This window comes from Phodopus roborovskii, unplaced genomic scaffold, assembly GCF_943737965.1.
Source record: "Phodopus roborovskii unplaced genomic scaffold, PHOROB, whole genome shotgun sequence".
NCBI lineage: Eukaryota > Metazoa > Chordata > Mammalia > Rodentia > Cricetidae > Phodopus > Phodopus roborovskii.
The window spans coordinates 16,444,248-16,467,610 of record NW_026126469.1 but is presented as its reverse complement, the minus strand read 5'-3'; the positions used below and the strand labels follow the sequence as shown (position 1 = coordinate 16,467,610).

Genomic DNA, 23,363 nt, shown 5'->3' with positions numbered 1-23,363 from the left:
TATGAATTTTAAAAGTATCTTTATTCTACTTTCATGCAGGTGATGAAACTTACCAGGACATTTTCCGTGATTTTTCTCAAATGGCATCCAATAATCCAGAGAAACTCAATCGTTTCCAGCAAGATTCACAGAAGTTCTGAGCCTTTTAAAGAGGGGAGCCTATGAAATCTGGTGGATTCCTAATGTGTACAACCAAAATCTCACACCTTTTTAAATTCCACTTGATTTTGGTAGACATTGAATCAATTGTTTGCAAAAAATGGTACCCATTCATTGGTATTTTTGTAAATGAAAACAGATGTCTCATAGTTGGGAAAGGGAGAAATCCACTATAGTTCCTCTTTTATTTAAGAAGAAAAAAGCCTGTTTAATAGGTTTTGCTTTTATATAATGTTGTATCCAGATCTAAGTCATCTCTTAAGTTCAGAGATTCTACACTATTATGTCCTTGCAGCCAGTGGTAACACTGGTTCTCCCTGGGGACATTCAGCCACTATGTCTGCATCAAGTGGGAGCCAGTTCTCTTACCTGTATCAAGGATGCATCTTTTCTAGAGCTTCCCTGATAATTGTTGGTGTGTTTTCTGATAGCTTAGGAATGGTACCCATGGTAGATGATGTAATTGCTAGGACTAGTGAGGATGCCCCTCATCTGCTCAGAGATGCCATTGCACTTTTAAGAACTTTAGCAAACACGGTTGCTGTACAGTAGTCTTACTTTATTTTATGGTGCAAAGAAGATCTTATTTTTTTCTTCTTTCAATCACCACAAGACTCCCAACTCAGTTTTTAGTATTGGGTTGGTTTCCTAAAACCTTGACAGATCATCAGTGCAATAAAACTATATTTCAGAAGTTGACTATTGCAAAATTGGGCTTTCATCAAAACTTGGTGATTTAAAATATAATGTAGGACATTTTTATATTTGGAATTTATCCACACACACACACACACACACACACACACACACACACACACACGCATACTGTTTCTCCTGGTGAAAGAAAAATCTCCATGTAAAGGAAGAGAAAGCTAATTTTTTTTCTGTTTATACTAAAATTTACCAGCAATAAATTTCTTTTTTTCTACATTTATCTTGTTTACTATACAACAGTATATGTTCTTTTAAAATGTATCCTGTATATAGCTTTAGAATTAAGTGAAATATGTGTCATTGACTTTTGAATTCCAAAATTATGAATATGTGACACAGTTTGGTCAGATTCCACCTCTGATTGACATGTCTTGTCAAAGTATGAAATGAATAAGTAATTGCCTTGTGGCTCATTTCCAGCACTGTTGATGGTATTTAATCTTTTAGAAATTATTTGTAAGTAGCATTGATACTCAGCTTCGCAGAAACATTTTTTAAATGTATATAGAAGTACAGTTAATTAAATAAAAAGTTTTAACATTTTCTCCACAGTATGTAGAACCTTACTTTGACTAAATATAAAATCAGAATCTAAGCAGAAATCATACTCAAATAAATTCAAAACACCGATATGGTCCCATAGTTCAACCAAGTTTCAAGCATGTAATGCTTATTTAGTCAGTCACCACACACTGAAGATGGAGATCTGTTGTGGTTTGTTTCTGAGGAAGTGCAAACTTCCACAGAATGAAAAGAGCTTTGTTTTTCCTGAGTTGCTTCAAACTTGCAGATCATCTGGTCTGTAGGTATTTTGTTACAGGCAAAAGCCTAATTTTAATTGTTGTGTATTTTGAATATTGTCCTAAAACATGTTCAAGGAAGAACAGCAGGCTAAAGAAAGGGAGTGAGGGAAGAAAGCCCACCTTTTTCTGCAGAGTGTGTTCTCTGTCACTTGGGGAGTTCCTGCCTCGTCTGTGGAGGTGCGGCTCAGCTGTTCAGGGGACAGTCCTCTGGACCTGCTTGCCTCCCTGGCTCATGTTGGAAGTCCTTGGTGTGGCAGTTGGTACTATCTGCTGTTAGAGCATTTTTGAAATAAGCCTTAAAGATTCAAATGTATTTGAAATGCCTTAAAGATTATTGTGGTTCTGAGTATCTTTAGAAAAAGCTACATCTTTTCATATTGCACGGAGGCTGGCAATACGAGACTATATTTATTTCTGTGGCTTACTGAATTTCCTCAACGTGCTGAGAAAGTGACTGGCAGAAAGAAATGGGGTAGAGCAAGGCTTTCAGTTCATAGTTGTAAAGTAGGTTGGCTTAGGTGAGGTTTGCTTTGTTCACTAATAGCTCTGTGTGGCGTGTTGTGAAGGATTATGTTAGCACGTCATAGGTTCATTTTCGGAAAAAAAAATAATATACTCACATTTTAGAGAATTTGTTTGTGACCATGTTGGCAGTACTTAAAAATGAAATTTTTTGCATATTAGATATGATCATAAAACAAGTTGTTTTACTTAAATCTAAACTTGGCTACCCACATAGAATAATTGGACATTTCTAGACTACTCATTCTCAAATTAACTTTCTGTGTGGTGCATTTTGACCATTAGCATGGGCTAGAATTTTTTTTTTCCTTAATGAAATCCTATATTCATATCTTTCTCGGATCCAGGGTTCCCCACAAATAAAGTGAATTGGTGAAAAGGAAAACTCTGAACCCCCCCTTTGTGTACGTTTCATGACTTAGAACATTCTATCATGTTACTTTTTCCCACCTGATGCTTGCGGAGGACATCGGGAGCTTAACCCACGGCATCAGCCTTGTCCGAGTCTTCATCCTAGCCTCCTCCTCTTGTTTTACAGAGGTTGTCACTTGTTCTGCTAGTTGGAGGCAGAGCTGAGCCATGCCCCAGGTCTGAAATAAGCTTCAAAAGCACTTGTATCATGAAAGGATTTGAAATCAGTGTAAAGCAGCAGCTTACCCTGTGTTTGAGAAGAGACTCCGAATACTCAGGAGAACCTCATTGTGAGGTTTAAAGGACCAGATTGGAATTTGAAAGCATCAAATTGTAGAGAAGTCTACATTTTTCACAATAGCAAACATTAATAAAGGCAAAGTATTATGAAGTTAAAGTCGCCATGTATTAACTTTTTGATGATTTTGAATGACGCATAACCATAGAAAGGGCTTGGATTTAGTTTGGCTGAGCCCTAACACCTAGAAGGATTTTTGTGGGTATCTTTTTTCTGTTTACAGAGGGGGATCATGTGGACAAAGAAAGATTTAATTAAATACACATTTCTTTGCTTGGATCTTCTATTTTATTTTTTAGAGTTTTCTCATTCCCCAGCTTTATTTGGGGTATTAATTTTTAGCAGGGAAAGCTTGCTGTGCTATCAAGGTTGTCAGCACCATTTAACACGAAGGCTAAAGGTTAACCTTTGGAAATGACAAGCTTCATTTTAAATCTGTTTCTGTGTGCTTTGCGATGTTCGGGATCATTCCGGTCATAAAGATTGGTCATTTGTTCTATTTCTTGCTACCTGTGAAAAGGATTTTAAGAATGTATAACCAACACTTCATTAGTTTTTATTAGTGTGTAGATGTGTATCTAATTCATGAATGTAGTTTTTCTGTAGTTTGTCATTGTAAATGGAACAAAGTACATTATCTTTATAGTTATTCTAAATTGTATATTATGTAAGAATTGTAAATATACTTGATTACTTTGTATGCTGAAAATTTACAAGAATAAGTCAATAAAAATATCTCACTTCTGGCAGTCATTGTACATGCTCAGACTTCTTTTGAACTATGTGGTACCGGTCTAACATCTGTTATAGTTAAGATCCCATCTGTGTCTCCCTTCCTTCCAAATAGAGGCGGTCCATGCTGATCCTTTTTGATCCTTTCAATATTTTCTTCTCCCCAATTCCAGAGATGCTGTAGCCCCTGCTCCATGAACTAAAGATCACAAGAGTCACAAGAGACTCTTCCTCTGCTTCTCCCCATTATAGTTGATGTGTCTGTTGGAGTTCCTAATCTTGGGAACACACCCACACTCAGTCCTTCCAGTAAACAAAACCCTGCTCTGTGTGAATGGGACTAAGGAGACTTGAAATTCGGATCTAGAAGTGAAGCCCCGCTTTGCTTCTTTAGAAGTGAGTTCAGAGCACTGCCTTGTGAACCCGCATCTCATTTTCAGAACAGTCTCTAAAAAAGAACCCACAGTAACTGTTTTAAATGAAGGCCTGTTTCTTTCCTTATTGCAAAAACAGTACGTCTTTATTGCCAAAATACAGTTTAAGTAGCTGAAGAGGGCTGGGTATGATGGATGGTATGTGCTTGTAATCTCCACACAGGGGAGTTGGAGGGTGGGCTTGACTCCAAACAAGCAATCACTTGTAACGTCACTCGGAAAACAAGCCTCAAGAAAAAGAAAAATCATCTGTAATTCACCTTCCTGTGCTGTCCAGAACTGGCTTTTTGTTTATTTCAGTGCATGCTTATGTGTTCCTGGGTGCATGTCTGTGCAGGTGTAAGTGAGCATTTGCCTGTGTGTGTGGAGACGAGTGCATCCTTGGATGTCATTCCTCCTTAGGAATTTTACATTGTTTACTTGAGGAAAGGTCTCTCACTGCCTCCCTGGTGGCAGTACTGGGATTACAAACATGCGCCTGACTTTTTGACATGGGTCATAGTGACCAAACTCAGATACTCCGGTGCCTGTTGCCAGGCACTCTGTTGCCTGAGCTGTTTCCCCTGTCCGCTGACAATTGCCTTATGATCTTCTTTTACTTAGATGGGGAATATTTAAAAGCGTTGGTGAACATTTTCAAGTGTACCAACATCATTTCAGCAGTCATAGGCTCATGGCAGCATTACTTTATATTTCAAGTCCCAATGACATTGCTCTTTTTCTGTTTTTTCTTCTGAAGGGGATTCAAAACATTTCACCAGCAAATCATTCAGTGTGAATCTCTGAAAGGAAGGATGTTGTATAATGAAGTATTACCTCTTTAAAGTGCATAAAACAATATGGTTTTCCCAAGTCAGTCCACAAATGCTCACACATTGCAGTTGGCTAATGTGTTTCTTAAATTTATATGTTTTCTCTACATTAAAAAAAAATCCATGTGTAGTTGATGATTACATCGGTTTGTTTGTTTTTGTTTTTGAGACAGCCAGTTCTATACAGAGCTCTATCCACCTACCTCTGAATATATTACTTTTAATGACTGCATTATATTACTTACCTAAGCATTTCATTGATGATTTCTCAATACCCATCTTTTGCTATCATAAATCCAGCTTTTAGAGCTGAACAGTTTATCTTTAGGAGTCAGAACCTCAGTCACACAAGACTACAACCAACCATACAAGGTAGCCCCAAGCCTACCAGCTCGCTCTGAGCTCACAGGCGCTATGCTGCCTCAGCCTTTCATGTTGCTGAGCTGACGGTACCACACCTGGTCTCTTACAGCTAAGTATTTTAGTGTGTTATTCCCTTAGGATACATTCCTAGTATTTTTAAGGCTTATTCATCATGTTGGATGCTTTTTCAGTAGTGGGCATATTTTGATTTAAAAGGAAAAATAGTATCTGGGGCTGGAGAGATGGCTCACCAGTTAAGAGCACTGACTGCTCTTTCAGGAGGACCCAGTTTCAACTCCCAGCACCAACATGGCAGCTCATACCTGTCTATAACTCCAGTTTCAGGGGACTAGAAACTTCCCATGGCAAAAACATAAACAGTCTTACTACTCTTTCTTTGGAGTCCATTTAAGAAAGAATGATGGCCTGGCTAGGTAGTGTATAGGTGGCTGTCATAGAATCCCTAAGGGTAGTTCTAGCCCATGCACTTGATGCAGGTGTCTAGAGACTATAATCCATGGTCTGAAGTAGATATGAAATGTGCTCTACAGGAAAAGCCAGCTGCCTAATATCTGGTTAGAAATCATATTTTGGCCAAAGTTAAACTTGATTCTAGAGTTATTATTCGTATCAGGATTTTGTCTATGTGGGCACATTAGGACTATACCCAAGTGTGGCAGAGAAAAGGGCACAAAGCAGCACCTGGAAGTATTTCTTGCACTTTTGCATGCTAAAAGGCATGCTGCATAAGGGCGGGGCTTCCTTCACTGCTGTATCCCAGGTGCACTTGTGCTTGGGATTAGCAAGTATGCTAATCAGTTTAATAACTCCATGGCTACCACAAATCCACTGTTGAAGTCGTAGCTGTCAGCAGTATACTTCAGGAAGCTACAGTATTAAATTCTCCTTTGGATAAAGAACAAGGCATGGTTGGCTTCAGCTTGGGGAGGAGATATTTCAACACATTATTGTCTTTTTAGGGTTAAATTCCTGAAATGAAAATGGCTGGTTTGGTGAATTGAGGTTCGTTCAGGAGATCAGGCATCAGGCAATGGGAATTTTGGGCAGAGCATTTGAGTATTTTACTGACTTTCTTAGGTAAAATTTAAGTAGTCGCTTTATTTCTTTTGCATGAATTAAAGGACTCTTCATGTCTGAAATTAAAGTATTACTTGAAAGGATGTGGAAAAAGTGTGAGAGGGAAAGACCACTGCACTGATGGTGTGGGCGGGGACTAACAGCACAAATTGCAGGATTGTGTTATTTAGAGACACAGTATTAAGAAATTTGAGGTAGTATTTATAAGTACCCCAGAAAAGTTATGGTTACTAAATTTTTGTGCCTAGTGGATATTTACACTTATTTTGGTAAATTTAATATCTCTGGAATATCATTTGTTCAATATGAGGCACTTTAAAAAAAATCTGTTGTCTTTCATATCTGTGATGGCAGTTTTGGCTTCATTTTATATCCTTCCCGGCATGATTGTTTTCAGATAGCCAAGAACCTGCTGTGCATGTAAAAGTTTGCAGTGGTACAGCCGGCCTGGACTTCCCATCCCATGTCTCAAGCCTTCCAAGGCTTGAGAAGTACAATGACGAGCTTGATTTATGCTTTGGAATCCTCATGTTATTGTTACCTGTAAATGCCTGCATATTATGGAGTCGTGGGCTGCAGATGACAACAACCTGTGGTCATTCTGCCATCTAGGGTCACTGGGACCTGTTTCAGAGGGTGGATGCTTTTCAGAAGTGTTGCTCCAGTGGAAAAGGGCAGAGTTGGAAATGTCTGTGATGCTGGGAAAGGTAAACACCATCCAAACGGAAAGTGGATTTTTCCTGCATTTTCACCTCCACCTCTTTCAAGCATGCAGAGCACTTGCTATATTATCAAGTCTTAGAAATTTGTGGTTAATGGGTTTTTGTCCATCTGGTATTGTGTAACTGATTAGGGTTAAAATGACTACAGGCTAGTTACTTCCGTAGGCTTCAGTTAGAAATTTCAAAAACTTTCTGGGGCATTTCAGGCTTTCCGTTGTTTGTTTAAAGGCGATTAAACAATGTTGATGCTCCTCTCGCTCTCTGAAGGAACTGTGATGTTTTGGATAGTGAGATCCCTCTGCTGGCCACACATGTTTGTCTGGGTTATCCAGAGGTGCGAAGTGGGATGGTGAAGCCATTTTCATTTGGGGAGTTTTAAACTGTGTGAACTTTTCATTTGGGGAGTTGTAAACTGTGTGAAACAGAAAGGAACTTTCTGCTTTTAATGTTTTGGCTCCAACTAGTTTCTTAAAACTGGACAGGCAGCTAAAAGCTTTTAAAAATGAGAGAAAACGCGGAGAGAAAAGTTAGCGTTTTTGAATCAAGCATTTATTTACATTATTCCTGTGTCGGTGTGTTTATTTCAAAACCCAACCTAACAGTTATTTCCTCCCTAGCCCTCTGAGCCAAGAGGGTAGGGCTAGTTCCCAGACCTGTGTAGCTTTCCGACCCTGTCCAGACTCTTAGCTGTAGCCTGCTGGTCTCAAGCCTGGCAGCCAAAATACACGAAGGGGCCATCTCGAGTCTAATCCCTCGGAACCTAGGACCTAGCGGTGGCTGCGACGGCCCCGCCTTTCAGGCATCCAAGCTCACGATTGGCTTCGGGCAGCGCGGCCCCGCCCCCTCGATGGCCGCGGCCGGCTGCCGGGCTGGGGGCCCTGGATCGCTGCTGAGAGTGGGCCCGGTTGCTGGGCCGCCGGCTCCAGCGTATGGGCCTCCTCCGAGGGGGCGCCGCGTGCGCTCGGGCCATGGCGCGCCTGGGCGCGGTGCGCTCACACTACTGCGCGCTGCTGCTGGCCGCGGCGCTGGCGGTGTGCGCCTTCTACTACCTGGGTTCGGGCCGCGAGACCTTCTCCAGCGCCACCAAGAGGCTGAAGGAGGCCCGCGCTGGGGCCGCTGCGCCTACGCCGCCCGCGCTAGAGCTGGCCCGGGGCTCCGCGGCGCCGGCCTCGGGCGCCAAGGCCAAGAGCCTGGAGGGCGGCGCGGCGGTGCCGGTGGACTACCACCTGCTGATGATGTTCACCAAGGCGGAGCACAACGCGGCGCTGCAGGCCAAGGCCCGAGTGGCGCTGCGCTCGCTGCTGCGCCTCGCCAAGTTCGAGGCGCACGAGGTGCTTAACCTCCACTTCGTGAGCGAGGAGGCCAGCCGCGAGGTGGCCAAGGCCCTGCTGCGGGAGCTCCTGCCCCCCGCCGCCGGCTTCAAGTGCAAGGTGAGCGATGGGTGGCTCGTGTCTCTACCCTTGAGCAGTCTTGGCGGCTCCCGGGCGCGCTGTCCGCCTCCTGTGCCTGTAGTCTGTGTGATTCCCTCCACCCTGCTCTGCACATGCATGCCCAGCATGCTGGAGTTCTGGTCTGGGGGCGTGTCCTAGAGCCAGACTGGCTCAGCCCAATCACAAATGGATCTGCAGTATTAACTAGTCTGTCTCCCGCTCCGCTCCATTCAACACTGCTTCATTCACTGGAGAATCAGCCTGCCCCGTTTTGCTAGCTTCACAGCGTTAATAAGAAGTGCCTTCACAGTCTACATTCCTTTTGATATTCTTTGGCTTCTGAGGATGGAATTGTTCATTTTGAAGACACCGGTAGTCATCATTCTGAACTAAGTGGGCTGGACAGGATCTTGGGGAAGCTCCTAGAGATATCGGAGTTGGACTGGAATTTCTTAGTAGCATTCATGGCATTGCAGTCGGTTTGGTTCTCGGAGTTTCCACCAGATCGTGTCCTCTCTGTGTCCTTTTTCCTTCCTGCCTTTAAGGACATGAGCTAGTCAGATAAGCTGCAGGTTCTGCCTCAAGGGGAAGAGAAAGCTGTGAGCTGACCAGCCTGGCAGTTCCCACCTCTTCCATCCTCTGATTTATCTCCTGCTTCTGCTCTTGACCTAGTGTGCTCGACACCCGAATCGACTTGCTTGCCCTGTTTTGACCCAGTGGTTGTGCAGAGGGGTCCAGAGTCTTGATTTTTGGGTCAGGGTGATCTTAAAGGATGGGACCTGATTGGGGGGGGGGCGCAGAGAGGCAAGACCAGCAAACATTCCCTTGTCTGCCGAGCTTGGTGACTATCAGGACCTGCTGCCAGGAGTTCAGGGGCCCATGGCGTTTTTGTGAGGCTCTGTTGTCAGCCTGGCTTTCTTCTTTGACGGCACCTCTCTTTCCCATAAACGTGCCTATGTCCTCATTTTATTTTATTGTTTGGAGACACTGTCTTGTTATGCAGACCAGGCTATCATCTGAGCTCACAGCCTTCCTGCCATGGTCTCCTGAGCACTGGATTACAGGTGTGTATAACCTCATGTCCTATTGATTTTTTTTTTTTTTTAAGAGGGTCTCACTGAAGTCTATACTGCCCTGGGATCTCATTGTGGAGCTCAGGCTGGCTACAGACTCGTGGCAGTGCTTCTGAGTGCTCCCATTACTTATGTCACATCTGGCTCCTTAACTATTGAGGTGGCCTTACACAAGCTATCTTCTCTTCCTAGAATGTCCCTCCTTCCCTCTTAGGGGACCTTCCACACCCAGTCTTTCATAGCTTCCTCATAGCATTGAAGATGTGTTTTCTGCACTGGATACGTGTGTCTATCAGGATAACTGCTATGGTCAGGAAAGGGTACCTGGGCTGGGATTTCATCCTGTAGGAGGCCTAGGAGCTTCTGGTGAGAGGGTCCCTCTTTGACCAGGGGTTTGTTCCAGAGCCTTGCTTTACTTATCTGAATTTCTCTGTTTGATCCTTGGGACTGGAGAAACGTTACTATTTCAGGGAGGAGGCCACAGGGCCAGTCTAGGCAGATCTTGGATTTCACAAGGTCACCTTGAAGACCAGCATGGTTATAGCCACCTGCTGGGGTAGCAGCTTGGGTCTACTCTACATTTCCAGATGTGTTCTCTCCCTTCATCCCCAGCTGTGGCAGTGCTGTGGTCACACATGTACTACCTTCCAGCCTGCATGCCTAAGCTCATGTCATTCCCAGTGGTGGGGTCCTTGCTGTGTTCCGAGTCCTCCCCCTCTTCCGTACCCTCAGCACCTTGAATGTGTGCGTGGAACCTGCAGCTGGAGTGTGTCTTCATCTTTCCCCGTTGGCCTTTTCTGCGGTGTGCTGTATGTGCTGTGCGTGTCGTGTCACCTGCCCCTACACAATTCCTGCCACATTGCTGGCCACAAGACCAGGCTCCTGTCTTGGAGTTCGCGTTTCCTGCTCTGCAGGCCCCATCTGACAGTCACAAGCCCTCGAACTAAGCTTGGAGGCTGCTGCAGATGACCTGGAGGAATTGTCACTTTCCCTGTTGAGGTATGAAGGTGTGGGCCAGTGGCTCTCAACTTGTGGGTTGTGACCCCTTTAGGAGATCTAACAACCCTTTCACAGGGGTCATCTAAGACTTCCGGAAAACAGATATTTACACTATGAGTCATAAAAGTTTCAATATTACAGTTATGAAGTGGCAATGAAAATAATTTCATGGTTGAGGATCACCACAACATGAACGTTACTAAAGGGTCGAGGCAGCATTAGGAAGGTTGAGAGCTACTGTTCTAACCAGATAGCATGGGTAGGTAAAGGTTTATCAATCTTGGGGTCACATTGCTCCTATTGCTTATGAGTTCATATTTTGTGAACCTGTTTCTGTAATAAGCAGGCTTGCTTCACTTCCTGTGACTTAATTTTTCCTAGGCTTTGGACGGGTCTCACAACACAAGCCATTCATTCCTGCCTTCTACTCTGCCTGAAGTGTGCTCCAGCTGTCCTTCAGGTTTGCAGTAGCAGGCAAGTGCTCTAACACCGAGCCACACCCCCAGCCCTGCTGTGAACTTCTGAAGAAGGCAGGCCCTGGTGTCTCTTAGCTGCATGTCCTTAACCTCTGAAATTGCACCCTTTGTGTGTAATTATTTTTATACAGGGAATTATTTCTTTCAGCATCAGTTAGGAAGAAGGAAATCAGAACTTCTCAAATAGGTTCTGTCAGCTGGAAGGAACCTTCAGGAACACACCACAGATGTGAAGAAGCTCAGCTGGGTAGTGGCGGTGCACACCTTTAATCCCAGCACTTGGGAGGCAGAGGCAGGCGGATTTCTGTGAGTTTGAGATCAGCCTGGTCTACAGAGTGAGTTCCAGGACAGGCTCTAAAGCCACACAGAGAAAACCTGTCTTGAAAAACTAAAATCAAAACAAAAAATGAGACAGCTCACCAAGGCCACTGGGGAGTGACTGGCCTTGAGGTGGGGAAGCATTGGGACTATGGTTTCTGCCTTTAAAGATCACCTTTTCCTGTAAGATAAGGCTCAGAGGACAGCTCATTCCAGGGGATATTGTGTTGGGACTAGAGGGAAGAGGGAGGCAGCTCCTGGGTGCACAGCCTTCTAGAAACAGCTTGGGGCTTGTCCTAGAGAGGAACCTGGGACTCCATCATGTCCACAAGATATCCTCAAGGCTATAGTGAGCTGGCACAGGACTTGTGTCCATGCTCAGAGGTACCTGCCCAGGCCACCTTCAAGTGGAGAACATTATTAGTAAACTTGGGCTATGTTTTGGTTAATTAAATATTAGATGAAAAATCTCATTTTGGCTCTTACAGAACAAAATTTCAAAACTTTGTTAGCTGGTTATGAACTTACTATGGAAGTACTCGTTACTGAACGTCTGGACCTGCTGTGTCCCAGGCACCAATGTGGATGCTTGGATGCTCCATCTTACTCCTCAAGAGTCACACCTGTTCACTTAATAGAGTCCTCTGTCCATCCCCAGTCCCTGGTCCAGACTGTCCTGGGTGGTGCCTAGAATGTACATTTTAGATGGGGAGGTGCAGACATTCCTGGGATGAACCTGATGCTCTCCTGCTGACCTCTGAGAGTCAGCTTAGGTGTCCTGGCTTCTGCTGCCCGGCTGACAGCTCCCTTCTAGCCAAGCCGCCTTTGCCAACACGGGGAGTGGTGCTCTTGTCACCTTTACTGTGTCATTCCCATTTAAGCTTCTTGTGTCCCCCCACCCGCCTCATCCAGCATCCTGGAACCCTGGCGCTGGCCTTGGCTTTTCCTCCTGCTTATCATCCTAGAGCTTGAAAAGGGGGTGCCCCTATCTGTGGATCTGCTTCTGAGCCCCCCCCTTGTCTCTCTATCAAGTGGAATTGCATACTTAATAGAACTTAGGTCAAGACCCCTGACTCCACCCCATCCCTCTTGTGTGTTTTTACTCTGTAGCCCATGATGGTCTGGAATTAAAAATCCTGCTGCTATAGTCTCCTGGTGTTGAGATTATAAGCGTGGACCTCATACCTGGTGAGACTGAGCTCTCCCATTAGCTTTCCTTGATGTTTCAGATTTGAGAGGGCACACCAGGAGTATCTGACAGCAAGCTGGCTTAAACACACGTGGGCTGATTTCCCATTTAAATCATTTGGAGGGAGGAATTTCTGGTTGATATGAGGTTCCTTCTAGATCACTATCTCACCCTCTCCAGGGTAAGCCCTTGTCTTCATGCTTCGATGGCTGTTGAAGCTTGAAGCAGCAAATCTGTGTTTAGCCCCATGTTTCTGTGGCTTTGCTTTTGGACCCAGCTTTATAATGTGGCCCTTCTCTGCTGTCTTCTTGGAAAAATAAACATGGCAAACTCTGAAAAGCGGCCCTACTCCCTGTAGAGCCACTGCTGACACCTCTGGTGATGCTGTTCCTTGTAGCATCCTCCTGAGTTGCAGTATTCTCCTGTGTTATCACCATGCTGTCCTCTCAAATATCACCAACCCTGTTCTAAGCCCCTTTACTAAAGCATCCTCCAACTTTCCTTGTGGCTGATACTTATTTGTCTGTCCATCTGTTCAGCAGATATAGAATGCTTACTCTGGGCCAGGTACTGCTCGGGGCCCTTGTGAACCACAGGAACAGAACAGCCTCTCCCTCACCCTCTTCCCAGCTCACACTCTGGAGTCTTGGAAATGAGTGTGAGATGGACTTTAGACAAATAAGCAAGAAAAGCAAAGCAGGACGAGGAGCTAGGGTGTGAGCAGGTGTCCAGGGTGGGGACTTGGCTGAGACTGAGGGAAGAGGAGAGGGAGCTCCCTGGAGGAGTGACTTTCTCAGAGAGGACTGGGAAGGGGGCTGAGGTGCCAGGGTGCGTCCATGTTTGAGAAAGTGGCTGGTCTTGTTTGCAGCCTTTCTCATCCCTAGAAGGCACAGACGACTTTACTCTTTTAATCTGTCATGTTTTGGGAACTCACAAGTGACACCTCCATTCCTGAGTCAGAAATGATCAGTGTCCCTTAGCTGGCAACCTGAGAAGCAGGACAGCCACCAGCCTCCCTGCATGAATGGGCAGGCAGAGGGGAGGCAGGGCCAGGGCAGTCGTTTCTTCATCCATCCATGACCTAAGCGGCATCGCTCATCTGCAGTAGGAGCTAGTGGGCACGATGGAGAAAGGGGGTGTGAGATGGAGCTAGAGGGCCTGTGGTGGCTTCTGTGCATAACCAGCGGAGCAGCAGTGACCCTGGAGCTTTCTTCTCTGTCACCTGTGTGCTCTCAGCCCAGTTCCTGGTGTATTCCAGCCTTCTGCCAAGTGGACCAAATCCAAGACACCCTGAAGAGATTGCAGCGATCTCTCTTCAGAGCTCAGTGTGTCCTGGGCAGGTGCTCAGGAGTCACTAGGCATGACCAGGGAAGCGTGTGGGTGCAGTGAGGTATTCCTGGGGCTGCATTTATAGTAAAAGAGAACTGAGCGACTCAGGCTGAGGGACAGAGCACTTGCCTAGGCAAGGGCCCAGCTCCAGTCCCCAGCACAGCAACCCCCCCTCAAATCTGAGTGGCTTGAAAAACAGCTCTTGCTTGGGGCTTGAGAGAAGCCTGGGCATGAGGACCCTGGAGTTGGCAGTGATGAAGCTAATGACAGACAGGTGACACGGGCTGCAGCTGCTGCTTGGACTTGGCATAGCAGCAGGCACTTTACACTTGTGACAGTCTGGGAAACAGCTGGCCAGGGAAGTGTGCCCTGAGATGAGCTGGCATTTAAAGAGTCACTTTTTCTCAGATGGCTTAGTGGGGACACTCTTAATTTGTAACACACTTGTGAAAGTACCTGGAGTGGTGTGGCAAGGTGTGTCTGGCCTCCCACGGTAGATTTTACAGTTGTGGAGTTGTAGGGAGGAATCTTGTGTAATGTTACATCAAGTGTGTGGTGGTTACATTGATGCCAACCTGGGGTTTAGAATCACCATGGAAGCACAGGTCTGGGTATGTCTGTAAGAGTATTCAGAAAGGCCTGATACTCTTAAGTCCCACCTAGAGTGTGGTAGCACATTCTCATGAGCTGCTGTCCTGGACTGGATACAAGAAGAGAGGAAGATGAGCAGCAGCATGCTGGCCTGCCTCTCTGCTTCCTGACTGCAGGTGTGATGGGACCAGCTGCGCCCCACGCCTGCCTCCAAGCCTTCCCGCCGTGACATGAGCCAAAGTAAATCCGTCCTTCCTCTAATCGGTTTTGTCAAGTATTTGTGATAGCAACACATAAATAACAAAGGTGAAGTGCAGATAAAACTCCAGATGATTTTCAAGTTATGCTGTTATCCTCAGGTATAACTCATACAGTGATGTAATAAATGTGATTTATAAATTCCATGCAAGTCTCTTAAGATTTATTATATATATAGTGCTTTGCCTACATCTATATTTACATACCAGAAGAGGGCGTCAGATCTCATTACAGATGGTTGTCAGCCACCATGTGGTTGCTGGGAATTGAACTCAGGACCTCTGGAAGAGCAGCCAGTGCTCCTAACCTCTGAGCCATCTCTCCAGCCCCTCCTTGCAAGTGTTAATGTGCAGATGCAAATGTCCTGAGTTTGGCCATCAGTGTTTCCTTACAGCTTCCCCAGGGTTCTGTTAAGCCATTTTGTAGAAGGGGACACACACACACACACACACACACACACACACACACACACACACACACACAGAGAGAGAGAGAGAGAGAGAGAGAGAGAGAGAGAGAGAGAGAGAGAGAGAGAGATAGCAAGGCCACACCTAATCCAAAGGGCCATACTTCCTAATCCCCAACCCTTCTCAAATAGTTCACCTGGTGACTAACCTTCAAGTGTATGAGTCTGAGGGCCATTCTTGTTCAAACTACCACAACTAAATACTGTAGCTATATAACTTATAATCTTAAAGCAAGCCATTCAGTGACCTAATTCCATACATTTTCATCCTCTCAAAAAGGAACCCAGTGCTTGTTACCAGTCACTCCCCATTCTCCTTCCCTCTTTAGCTTCCAGAAAGTAGTTCTAGTCTTGTTTTTATACATTTTGTTATTTGGAGCCATCAAGAGGCTCAGCAGGTGAAAGCACTTGCTATGTAAACCTGACAATCTGAGTTTACTTCCTAGAACCCATGTAAAAGTGGAAGTAGGGAGCCAACTCTATAGACTTGTTCTCTGACCTCCACACATGCTCACAGCGCATGTGTGCGCACCCCATCTATCATGTTCTGACTACAAATGCTCACAGCGCATGTGTGTGTGCCCCATCTGTCATGTTCTCTGACCTCCACACATGCTCAGAACACATGTGTGCATGTCGCATCTGTCATGTTCTCTGACCTCCACATACACTCATAGCAAACATGCACATACCCACATCTATCATACTCTCCCTCTAATTTTTCAAAAGTTTGTTTTGATTATGTATATATCTGTGGGTCTGTGTATGGCTATGTACATGTGAGTACAGGTGCCCTTGGAGATCAGAGGAGTTGCATGCATCTCCCTAGAGCTGGAGTACAGGTGGTTGTGAGCTGTGGTAGAAGTCAGTCAGGCCCTCTGTGAGGACTAAGCAGTATGTGCTCTTAACCACTGGACAATCTCTCCAGCCCCTGCAGTTTTTAAAGTTTTAAGAATTTCTAACTTGAATGTTTTTTGTAATGGACCATATAAAATAATCTCCTTATATGGATTGGGGGGATTGGCTTTCACCCACCATAACATTCATACGGACCACATGGTAACACACCAGTGCTTTGTCCCTTTTGTAATTAGGTAATATTTCATTGTTTGGATACTTTATCAATTGATACTTTCTGTTTTTCTGCTTCCACTTTGGGGCTGTTATGAATAGGCTTACTGTGGGTACTTGGTTTTGGGGTAGACATACTTTCAGGTCTTTTTGATATAACCTAGGAGTAGAATGGCAGGTCGTCATTTTCAAGGTGACTGTAGCATCTCTCACTGCTCCATGTGGTGTGTGGGGTCCAGGCCGCCACACCCTCACCTGTACTTGTCTGTGGCTTTGACATTAGTCATTTGGTGAGTTTGATTTAGTTTGACTTGCGTTTTCCTAATGACTAATGAGATGATCATGCGCGGATAAGGGCAGTCGTATGTATTTGGCAGTATTACACAGTCACTATGCTAGTTAGTGGCTCTATCAAACATCCGAGGTGGAGAGAAGAAGAAGGGGGAGGAAGAAAGCTCTCTTGGTTTGTGGTCCCAGGGATTCCAGCCTTTGGTTGCTGGACCCTGCTGCGGTGGGCCTATGGAGAGGCAGAACTTCGTGGTGTAGAGCTATGGTGGGGATAGCTGGTCACCTTTTGGTAGTTGGGAATTAGGCCCCACGTCTGCTTTCCCACACCTACCGACAATACCATCCATCAGTTTAGGGATCGTTCACCGGTTAGGTCAGAACCCAGATGATTGAATCACTTCCCCAGACCTGTGCCTCCCATGCGTATCCCATTGCAGGGGAGTTCTTTCCTTTCTTCCTCCCCTTTCTCTTCCCCTGCTCCTTTCTCATGTAGCCCAGGCTGACCTCAAACATGTTATGTAGTCAGGATGGTCCTGAGCTGATTCTTCTGCCTCTGCATCTTGAATGCTGTAATTATATATGCATGTTACTCCCCGTCCCAGGTTCCTAGAGAAGACAGTTCATATCCAAACCCCAGCATCCCCCAAAGGCCCATTTCTGCCTCATACTGCAAAATGAACCCATTACCAGTTTCAGTATTGCCAATCAATCAATCAATCAATCAATCAATCAATCAATCAATCAATCAAGGTTCAACGTCTCTGAGATTCAAGGCAAACTCTTAGCTCTGGGCCCCTGTACAATTTAAGAAGTTACATAATCCAACGCATGATTGCATAGGGAATATTCCCACTCTTGAAGGGGAGATAGAGAGGAGGGATGGGACCACCGTGAACCCAAGCCTGCAGGGCAGCACTTAATTTCCCAGTCCCATGTGAGCCACATGGCATGAAGTGAGTGTTGAAGTACCTGGGAAGCCTTTTTCTAATAACCCCCCAGGCCATATGACATTGCTCCTGGCCTGGCTATGCTTGCTACCTGTGCCTTTTCCTGACAGGTGACCCATGTTCTTGGGCCTCTAACTTCCTAGAGTCTCCATTGGTACATAGGATTTCATTTATGTGGGAATTTATGTATGTAGGATTTCACATATGGCCCTCTCAAGGGCTGCCTGCCCTCTACAACTCATAATGTGCACATTCTGTGTCTAAAACCAGCATCACACGGAGCATGCCAACACCTGCCTTCAGCTGGAGCAGTAGCTGTCCCCTTGACTCATGGCTTCTGCGAGTCTGGATGGCCAATGTCATTTCACTCCGTGATCTTTTATGAGCAGGGCAACCAGGAAGTCTCTTCTACTCTTTAGACCTCTGAGCTCAGTGGATAGGGCTGGCCAGTTCCTAAGATGCCCTTGAGACAGCTTTCCTGTTATCCTGATGCCGAAAAACCTCAGAACATTGCTTTGGGATTGAGCCTTCAACAAATGAGATTTAGACATTCATATCCAAATCGTAACAACCCAGATGCATTTTACAAACACAACAACCTCCCAACTACATTAACTCTCCTCTTTCTACCTGTAGCATCTTTAGAAACCTGTGTAATTTAAAGAACATGGTTGCTGGCCCTCACAGTCCTGCATTTGGCTTCCCTGTATACCGCCTCTGTCTCTTAGACACCGTATCTACCCTGGGCTGGCATTCCAGTTGTTCTGTGCCACTGGAGAGCTATATGCCTTGGGTGGCCCACGTCCTTGTCTCTGATTGGGGTGCGCACCAGACGGAAGACCATTGTAGGATTTGGAGTCTACAGTTTTCTTAGGAGTCTCCAGGCCTGCTTGAGGAGGAGCCCAGGCACTGCACAAGCTTCTGGAAAGCCTGGGCCGTGGAGGGCCACTGTCTCTAGTTGGCCACTGGAGGGCGCTGTGATACTGTGTTGGTGCCTGCGTTCCGTGCCTGGCCTTGGGTTTCCAAGGAGTACTAGCTTTCACCAGCCCCTCCTCTGGTGCTTTAGAAGGGTGTAAACCGGGTTGATGAGGCTGTTTAAATATGGTTCGTGGGCCTCCTGGACAGCTGGGTCTGGCGCCTAGGTAGAGGGACTGCAGATAGCAAGGTTGTGCTTGCCTTGCTCCAGGCACTAGCGAACAGCCCTTACCTCATCACCTGCAGCTGGATCCTGCTTCAGATGTGGGAACCGTGTGTGTGGAGACTGGTACTGGGCCTGCCTGTAGCCCTGGTAGGTCCTTGGCTTAGCTGCAGGAACTTCGGTATGTGTTGGAACCCCCTCACCCCATCTCTAGTTCACCCCAATCCTCCTAACCTACCTAATCCTCCTAACTGGTGAAGCAAGCCCCCCCCCCCCCACCACACACACACACACACTTCCTGCTGACCCTCCTGCATCCTCATCCTACCGGAACATCACAGGACTGAGCTAGCTACCCCAGCTGCTTCCCTCATTCAGAACTGTTCTTTGGTCCCGGGTCACTCACTGCACTGAGAAGCAGAGGACCTATCAGATGACCAGGCCTTCATCTTCCACCTGTCTGCCCAGGCTGCCGAGTCCTTAGGGTCCCCACCACAGGAAGCAGCTCTCTCTCCTTTGAATAGCTGAACCAGGCCACGTTAGCTAGTGCCATGCTTGCTGTTGACTTAGTGTGCTCCAAAGTTAAAGTTGTTTGTTTCATTTATTGGGAGTGATTACTCCTTAAAAATCACAACTAAGTAATCTCCAGTGGCATGAAGTGCCACAGAGTCTGGCTTCTGTCACCCTGCCCAGGGCAGGCCTCAAGCTGGAGAAGAGGTGCTCCCATCTGTCCTCTCCCTCCCTTCTTGGTCTTTTCCTGGGTCCTGTAGCTGGGGAAAACTCTGTTTCTCAGACGTGCATATTTACTGCCCTTCCTGTCTCTAACAGTCTGTCCTGGGTCCTCCAGGGATGTGCCCCAGGGCAAGTGTGTGTGGCTTGGAGCCTAGGACCTGGGGTTCAAGTCCAGCGTGTACCATTTGGGGGCAGATGCCTTGCATGTAACACTTCTGAGCCTCTGCTCTTGACCTTCCAAGGTGTCTGGGAGAATGGGGAGACGGCACAGAGCCTTTCGGCACTCAGCAAGTGGATGACAAATTGGTGGCTGCTACTTCTGGTTCCCAAGTAGGTGTATGGAGAGCAAGGGCCCTTCTCAGCATGCTAGAAGGCATATCACTTGGAGGGTGGTACAACAAGCTTGTAGTAACAGCAGTTGCCCAGGTTTACTTCAAGAAGTCCTTGTGTTCTTTTTCATCCTCCACAGTTCCCTAAACTACAGCGTTCTTTCCTGTTCTGCTTCCTGCCTCCACCCCAGTGCATTGCTTGCTTGTCCTGGGGCAGGAAGGAACTGGGTGCTTTACTGGGTACTCTTGTATGCATACCCTCCCCTGTAAGTTAGCACTAACCAGGCCTGTTGGGCTTGGCCAATGCAATCAAAACTGGGCACAGGGAGGGAGCTACACTGTATCCATGCCGTGGGCACAGACATATCTTTGCCTGCGGAAGAAGGGGCTCTAATCTTCAACCCCTACATCCCCTGGAGCCTCCAGCATAGCTCGTTGGCTCTGGGCATGGGCTTTGCAAATGTCTGCCTGCCATTGTTCTGGAGTCAGAGTGGTAGAGCTGGAGTCTGTGCACTTGCTGTCTGTTGAAGGTAATGTGGATGGACCTGCTGCACCAGTGAATGTTTAGCTTCTAGGATGTTCCAACCAAACGTGCTCCTAGTAAACTAACATAGGTGCTAGGTAATGTTGCTTTACCTCTTCTCAATGACTTTGAGTGGTTTATTCCTGATGTTCTGGAGGATTGGCTAATATAAGCTGTCAGTGATTTAGAAGGTCATGCCACCAGGAAGACCCATGTACTTTCAGCCATGTTCACATTCCCAGCTCCTGCCCACCCCAGGTGGTCTTAGGCCTCACACTTTGTGGCTCTTTCAGTACTGGATGCATGAGACAAGGTGCCAGTCTGGTGAGTGTGTGTGTGTGTGTGTGTGTGTGTGTGAGAGAGAGAGAGAGAGAGTATGTGTGTGTGTGAGAGTGTGAGTGTATGTGAGTGAGTGTGAGTGTGTGTATGTATGTGTGAGAGGGAATGTGTGTGTGAGAATGTGTGTGTGAGAGAGAATATGTGTGTGTGTGAATGTGAGTGTGTGTGTGAGTGTGTGTATGTATGTGTGAGAGGGAGTGTGTGTGAGAATGTGTGTGTGTGTGTGTGAGAGAGAGAGAGAGAGTGTGTGTGTGTGTGTGTGTGTTGGGGGCTAACAGCTCAGACCTGCCAGAATGGTCAGCTTCCTGGGGTCCCGGCCAGGATGCAATTCTAGAAGGGATTCACTGGTAGGTATAGAGGACACCTGCACGGGATCGATCAGGCAGAGTGCTAATTTGGCTTTGGTGTTCCAGCCCACCTTTTGTCTGAGAGACCAGAAGAGAAGCAGGGGATTCCTAGAGTGCCTGGGGCTGCCTGTGAGGGTGTGGAGGCTGCCCACTATGAGGACAAAGAGGCTGCCTGAGGGAGCCAGGGCCTTCCAGGACACTTGGTCATCTTGGAGAGGAGGGGACTAAGGCAGCTGGGGTTGGGGGCAGAGGGGATCGGAAGGGCAAGGCCAGCCTGGTTGAGGGAGTGTGTGTTGTCTGGGTTGGCAGAATCTTCCAGCAGGAGGGTGTAGAACAGGGAGAAACAGCTGCAGAGACTGTGCCTAAGGATGCCTGGCTTGCAGGTCTGCCTGCCAAACTTCTGGAGTGATCACTTCACACCCCTGTAACTTGGCTCAGGGGCCTCCTCTCCTGGAGTCTGCCCAACCCTTTGCTCTCTGTAGTCCTATACTCTCCAAGATGCTGCTTTTTTATTATGTTATTAGTGTGGGATCTCACCTATCTCTGACACCCATACCCATTAGTCCCTTCTCTAACCCCTGGTGTGCTGAATCTGACCTCCTTGCCAGCTATTAGAGGGATTGGCTTTCATGGCTGTCTCCATGGACACCTTGAGACAGGCCTGGTGCAGGCTAAATGGGCTGCAAGAGTAGATGCAGGCAAGTGGGTGGTGAGGGTGAGCGGAGTAACTGCCCATCCCAGACATCCTGTGAGTGCTATTCCAGGGCAGTGGGATCGTGCTAATCAGAGAGAGAGAGGCATCCTGATGCTACCTGGAGGGACTCCTGTGTTTCTCTTTCCATAGGGAGCTAGGGAGGTTCCTGACCTGCCCAGAACTGCTGCTGGCATCACTGCTTGGCTGGCCCTTCTGCCCTTGACCCAGACATTGGTGGACAGAGCCCAGGAATTGCTTATCCTGGGTTCTAAGTCTTTCTCTTCTGGCTTTCATGAATAGGCTTTCTAGTCTGAGCTTTAGTTTCTCACCTGTAAGTGATGGATTAGTTACTTTTCCATTACAGTAGCAAATACTCCAGATACTCAGTCTATAAAGAGTAGTTGGTTTGTTTGTATGGGGAATTGAACTGAGGGCTTCTTGAGTACTAAGCAAGTGCTCTACCATCAAGCTATATCTCCAGCCCATCAAGAACTATTTTAATTAACAAGTTTAGCCTTTCTGTCCATAATCAAACAAAACCATTCTTTACAGGTCTCTGCTGGGGTGTCAGATGGCAGTAGCTGGAACACACAGTGTGCAACTCAGTTCACTTGGATGGGAATTGCAAGGAAGGAAGAGGAAAGGGCTGGGGTCCCAGAGTTCCCTTCAAGGGCATACCTCTAATTCCTTAATAGCTCCCACTGTGGGCTAGGAGATTGCTTAATTGGTAAAATTGCTGGGCAAGCTTGAAGACCTGATTTCACATCCCCAGCACTCATGTAATAACCAAGGTGTGTGGTCTTTGTCCTTAGTTCTGGGGAGGCAGAGCCAGGAGTGTGTCTCAGGCTTGTCTCTACTGACTGTATACTGGCACGCTGGAACTCCCACTGAGTCACAGCTCTTCAGAGTTCTAGCATTTTCCCGTCGTGCCACAGGCTGACCAGCAAGTCCATCATGCAGGCCTCTGGGATTCTGGAATTCCTTTATGCAGAAGGGTAGGGACTTTCCAGCCTGAGTCACATGTGCAGCTGTCTTACTGGTGGCTCTAAAATGGAACTAGGAAGTTGCAAGGACACATTCTTCTAGGATTTGTTCTGAAAGGAGGCTAGGAGGTGAGAGGAAGAGGCTGTCTGTTGTTCAGCCCTCCCCAGAATGGTTCCTGGAATGACCCTCAGAGCCTTCATTGCTGGGATGTTTGGGTTGATTCCTGGGCCTTAGACCTGAGGAGATGAAGGGTATAGAATCTCCCCAGCAGTCACCACAGTTGAATGAGCACCTGAGGACCAAGCATCCAGCTGGAGCCACCTTGATCTTGTCCTTGGTCCGAGTGTAGAGGTGTTCTCTCTTGAAGAGAAGCTGTACAGTTGCGGCCCCTGGCCCAAGGCAGACTGATGGCTTGTGCAGAGCCCCGGGCAGTGAGTCCTGGAACTGGACCCTGACCTTCCGCCACTTGAGCTCTGTACCCTTCCTGAGTGGCTGTTGATTCGGTGGTTTCTCCTTATCCGTCTGAAGCAGGGGATGCTCTGTGAGATCTGGGGCCCCAGTAGAATGGTGATGGAGTGTTCTCATGTTGTTCAGGGGCTCATATGTGAGACCTTGTCCCCTCACTGTATGGTCAAGAGTTATCAGATAATTTATGAAAAGCAGGGCACTGAGTTCCCAGAGCCAGGACTGCACAGCCCTCATCCCTGCTCCAGCCTGGAGTGCCAGCAGAGCCTCTTTTCAGTTCACAGGAAGTCTGGGTTCAAGTCACCTGGG

At 46.8% G+C, this 23,363-nt stretch overlaps 2 protein-coding genes across 4 annotated transcripts in view; both read left to right on the top strand.

Moving 5' to 3' along the window:
- Acap2 (ArfGAP with coiled-coil, ankyrin repeat and PH domains 2) overlaps window positions 1-3,656 on the top strand; it is a 115,135-nt gene extending 111,479 nt beyond the window's left edge. For all 3 annotated transcript variants that reach the window (XM_051191307.1, XM_051191309.1, XM_051191308.1), the window contains one exon: window positions 40-3,656. In XM_051191307.1, the coding sequence (XP_051047264.1) occupies window positions 40-140 (101 nt within the window). In that variant the 3' untranslated portion in view covers window positions 141-3,656. The remainder of the gene's footprint in view (window positions 1-39) is intronic.
- A 4,265-nt stretch (window positions 3,657-7,921) lies between these two features.
- Xxylt1 (xyloside xylosyltransferase 1) overlaps window positions 7,922-23,363 on the top strand; it is a 137,014-nt gene continuing 121,572 nt past the window's right edge. The window contains exon 1 of the mRNA XM_051191313.1: window positions 7,922-8,498. Coding sequence (XP_051047270.1) covers window positions 7,998-8,498 — 501 coding nt within the window. The 5' untranslated portion in view covers window positions 7,922-7,997. The remainder of the gene's footprint in view (window positions 8,499-23,363) is intronic.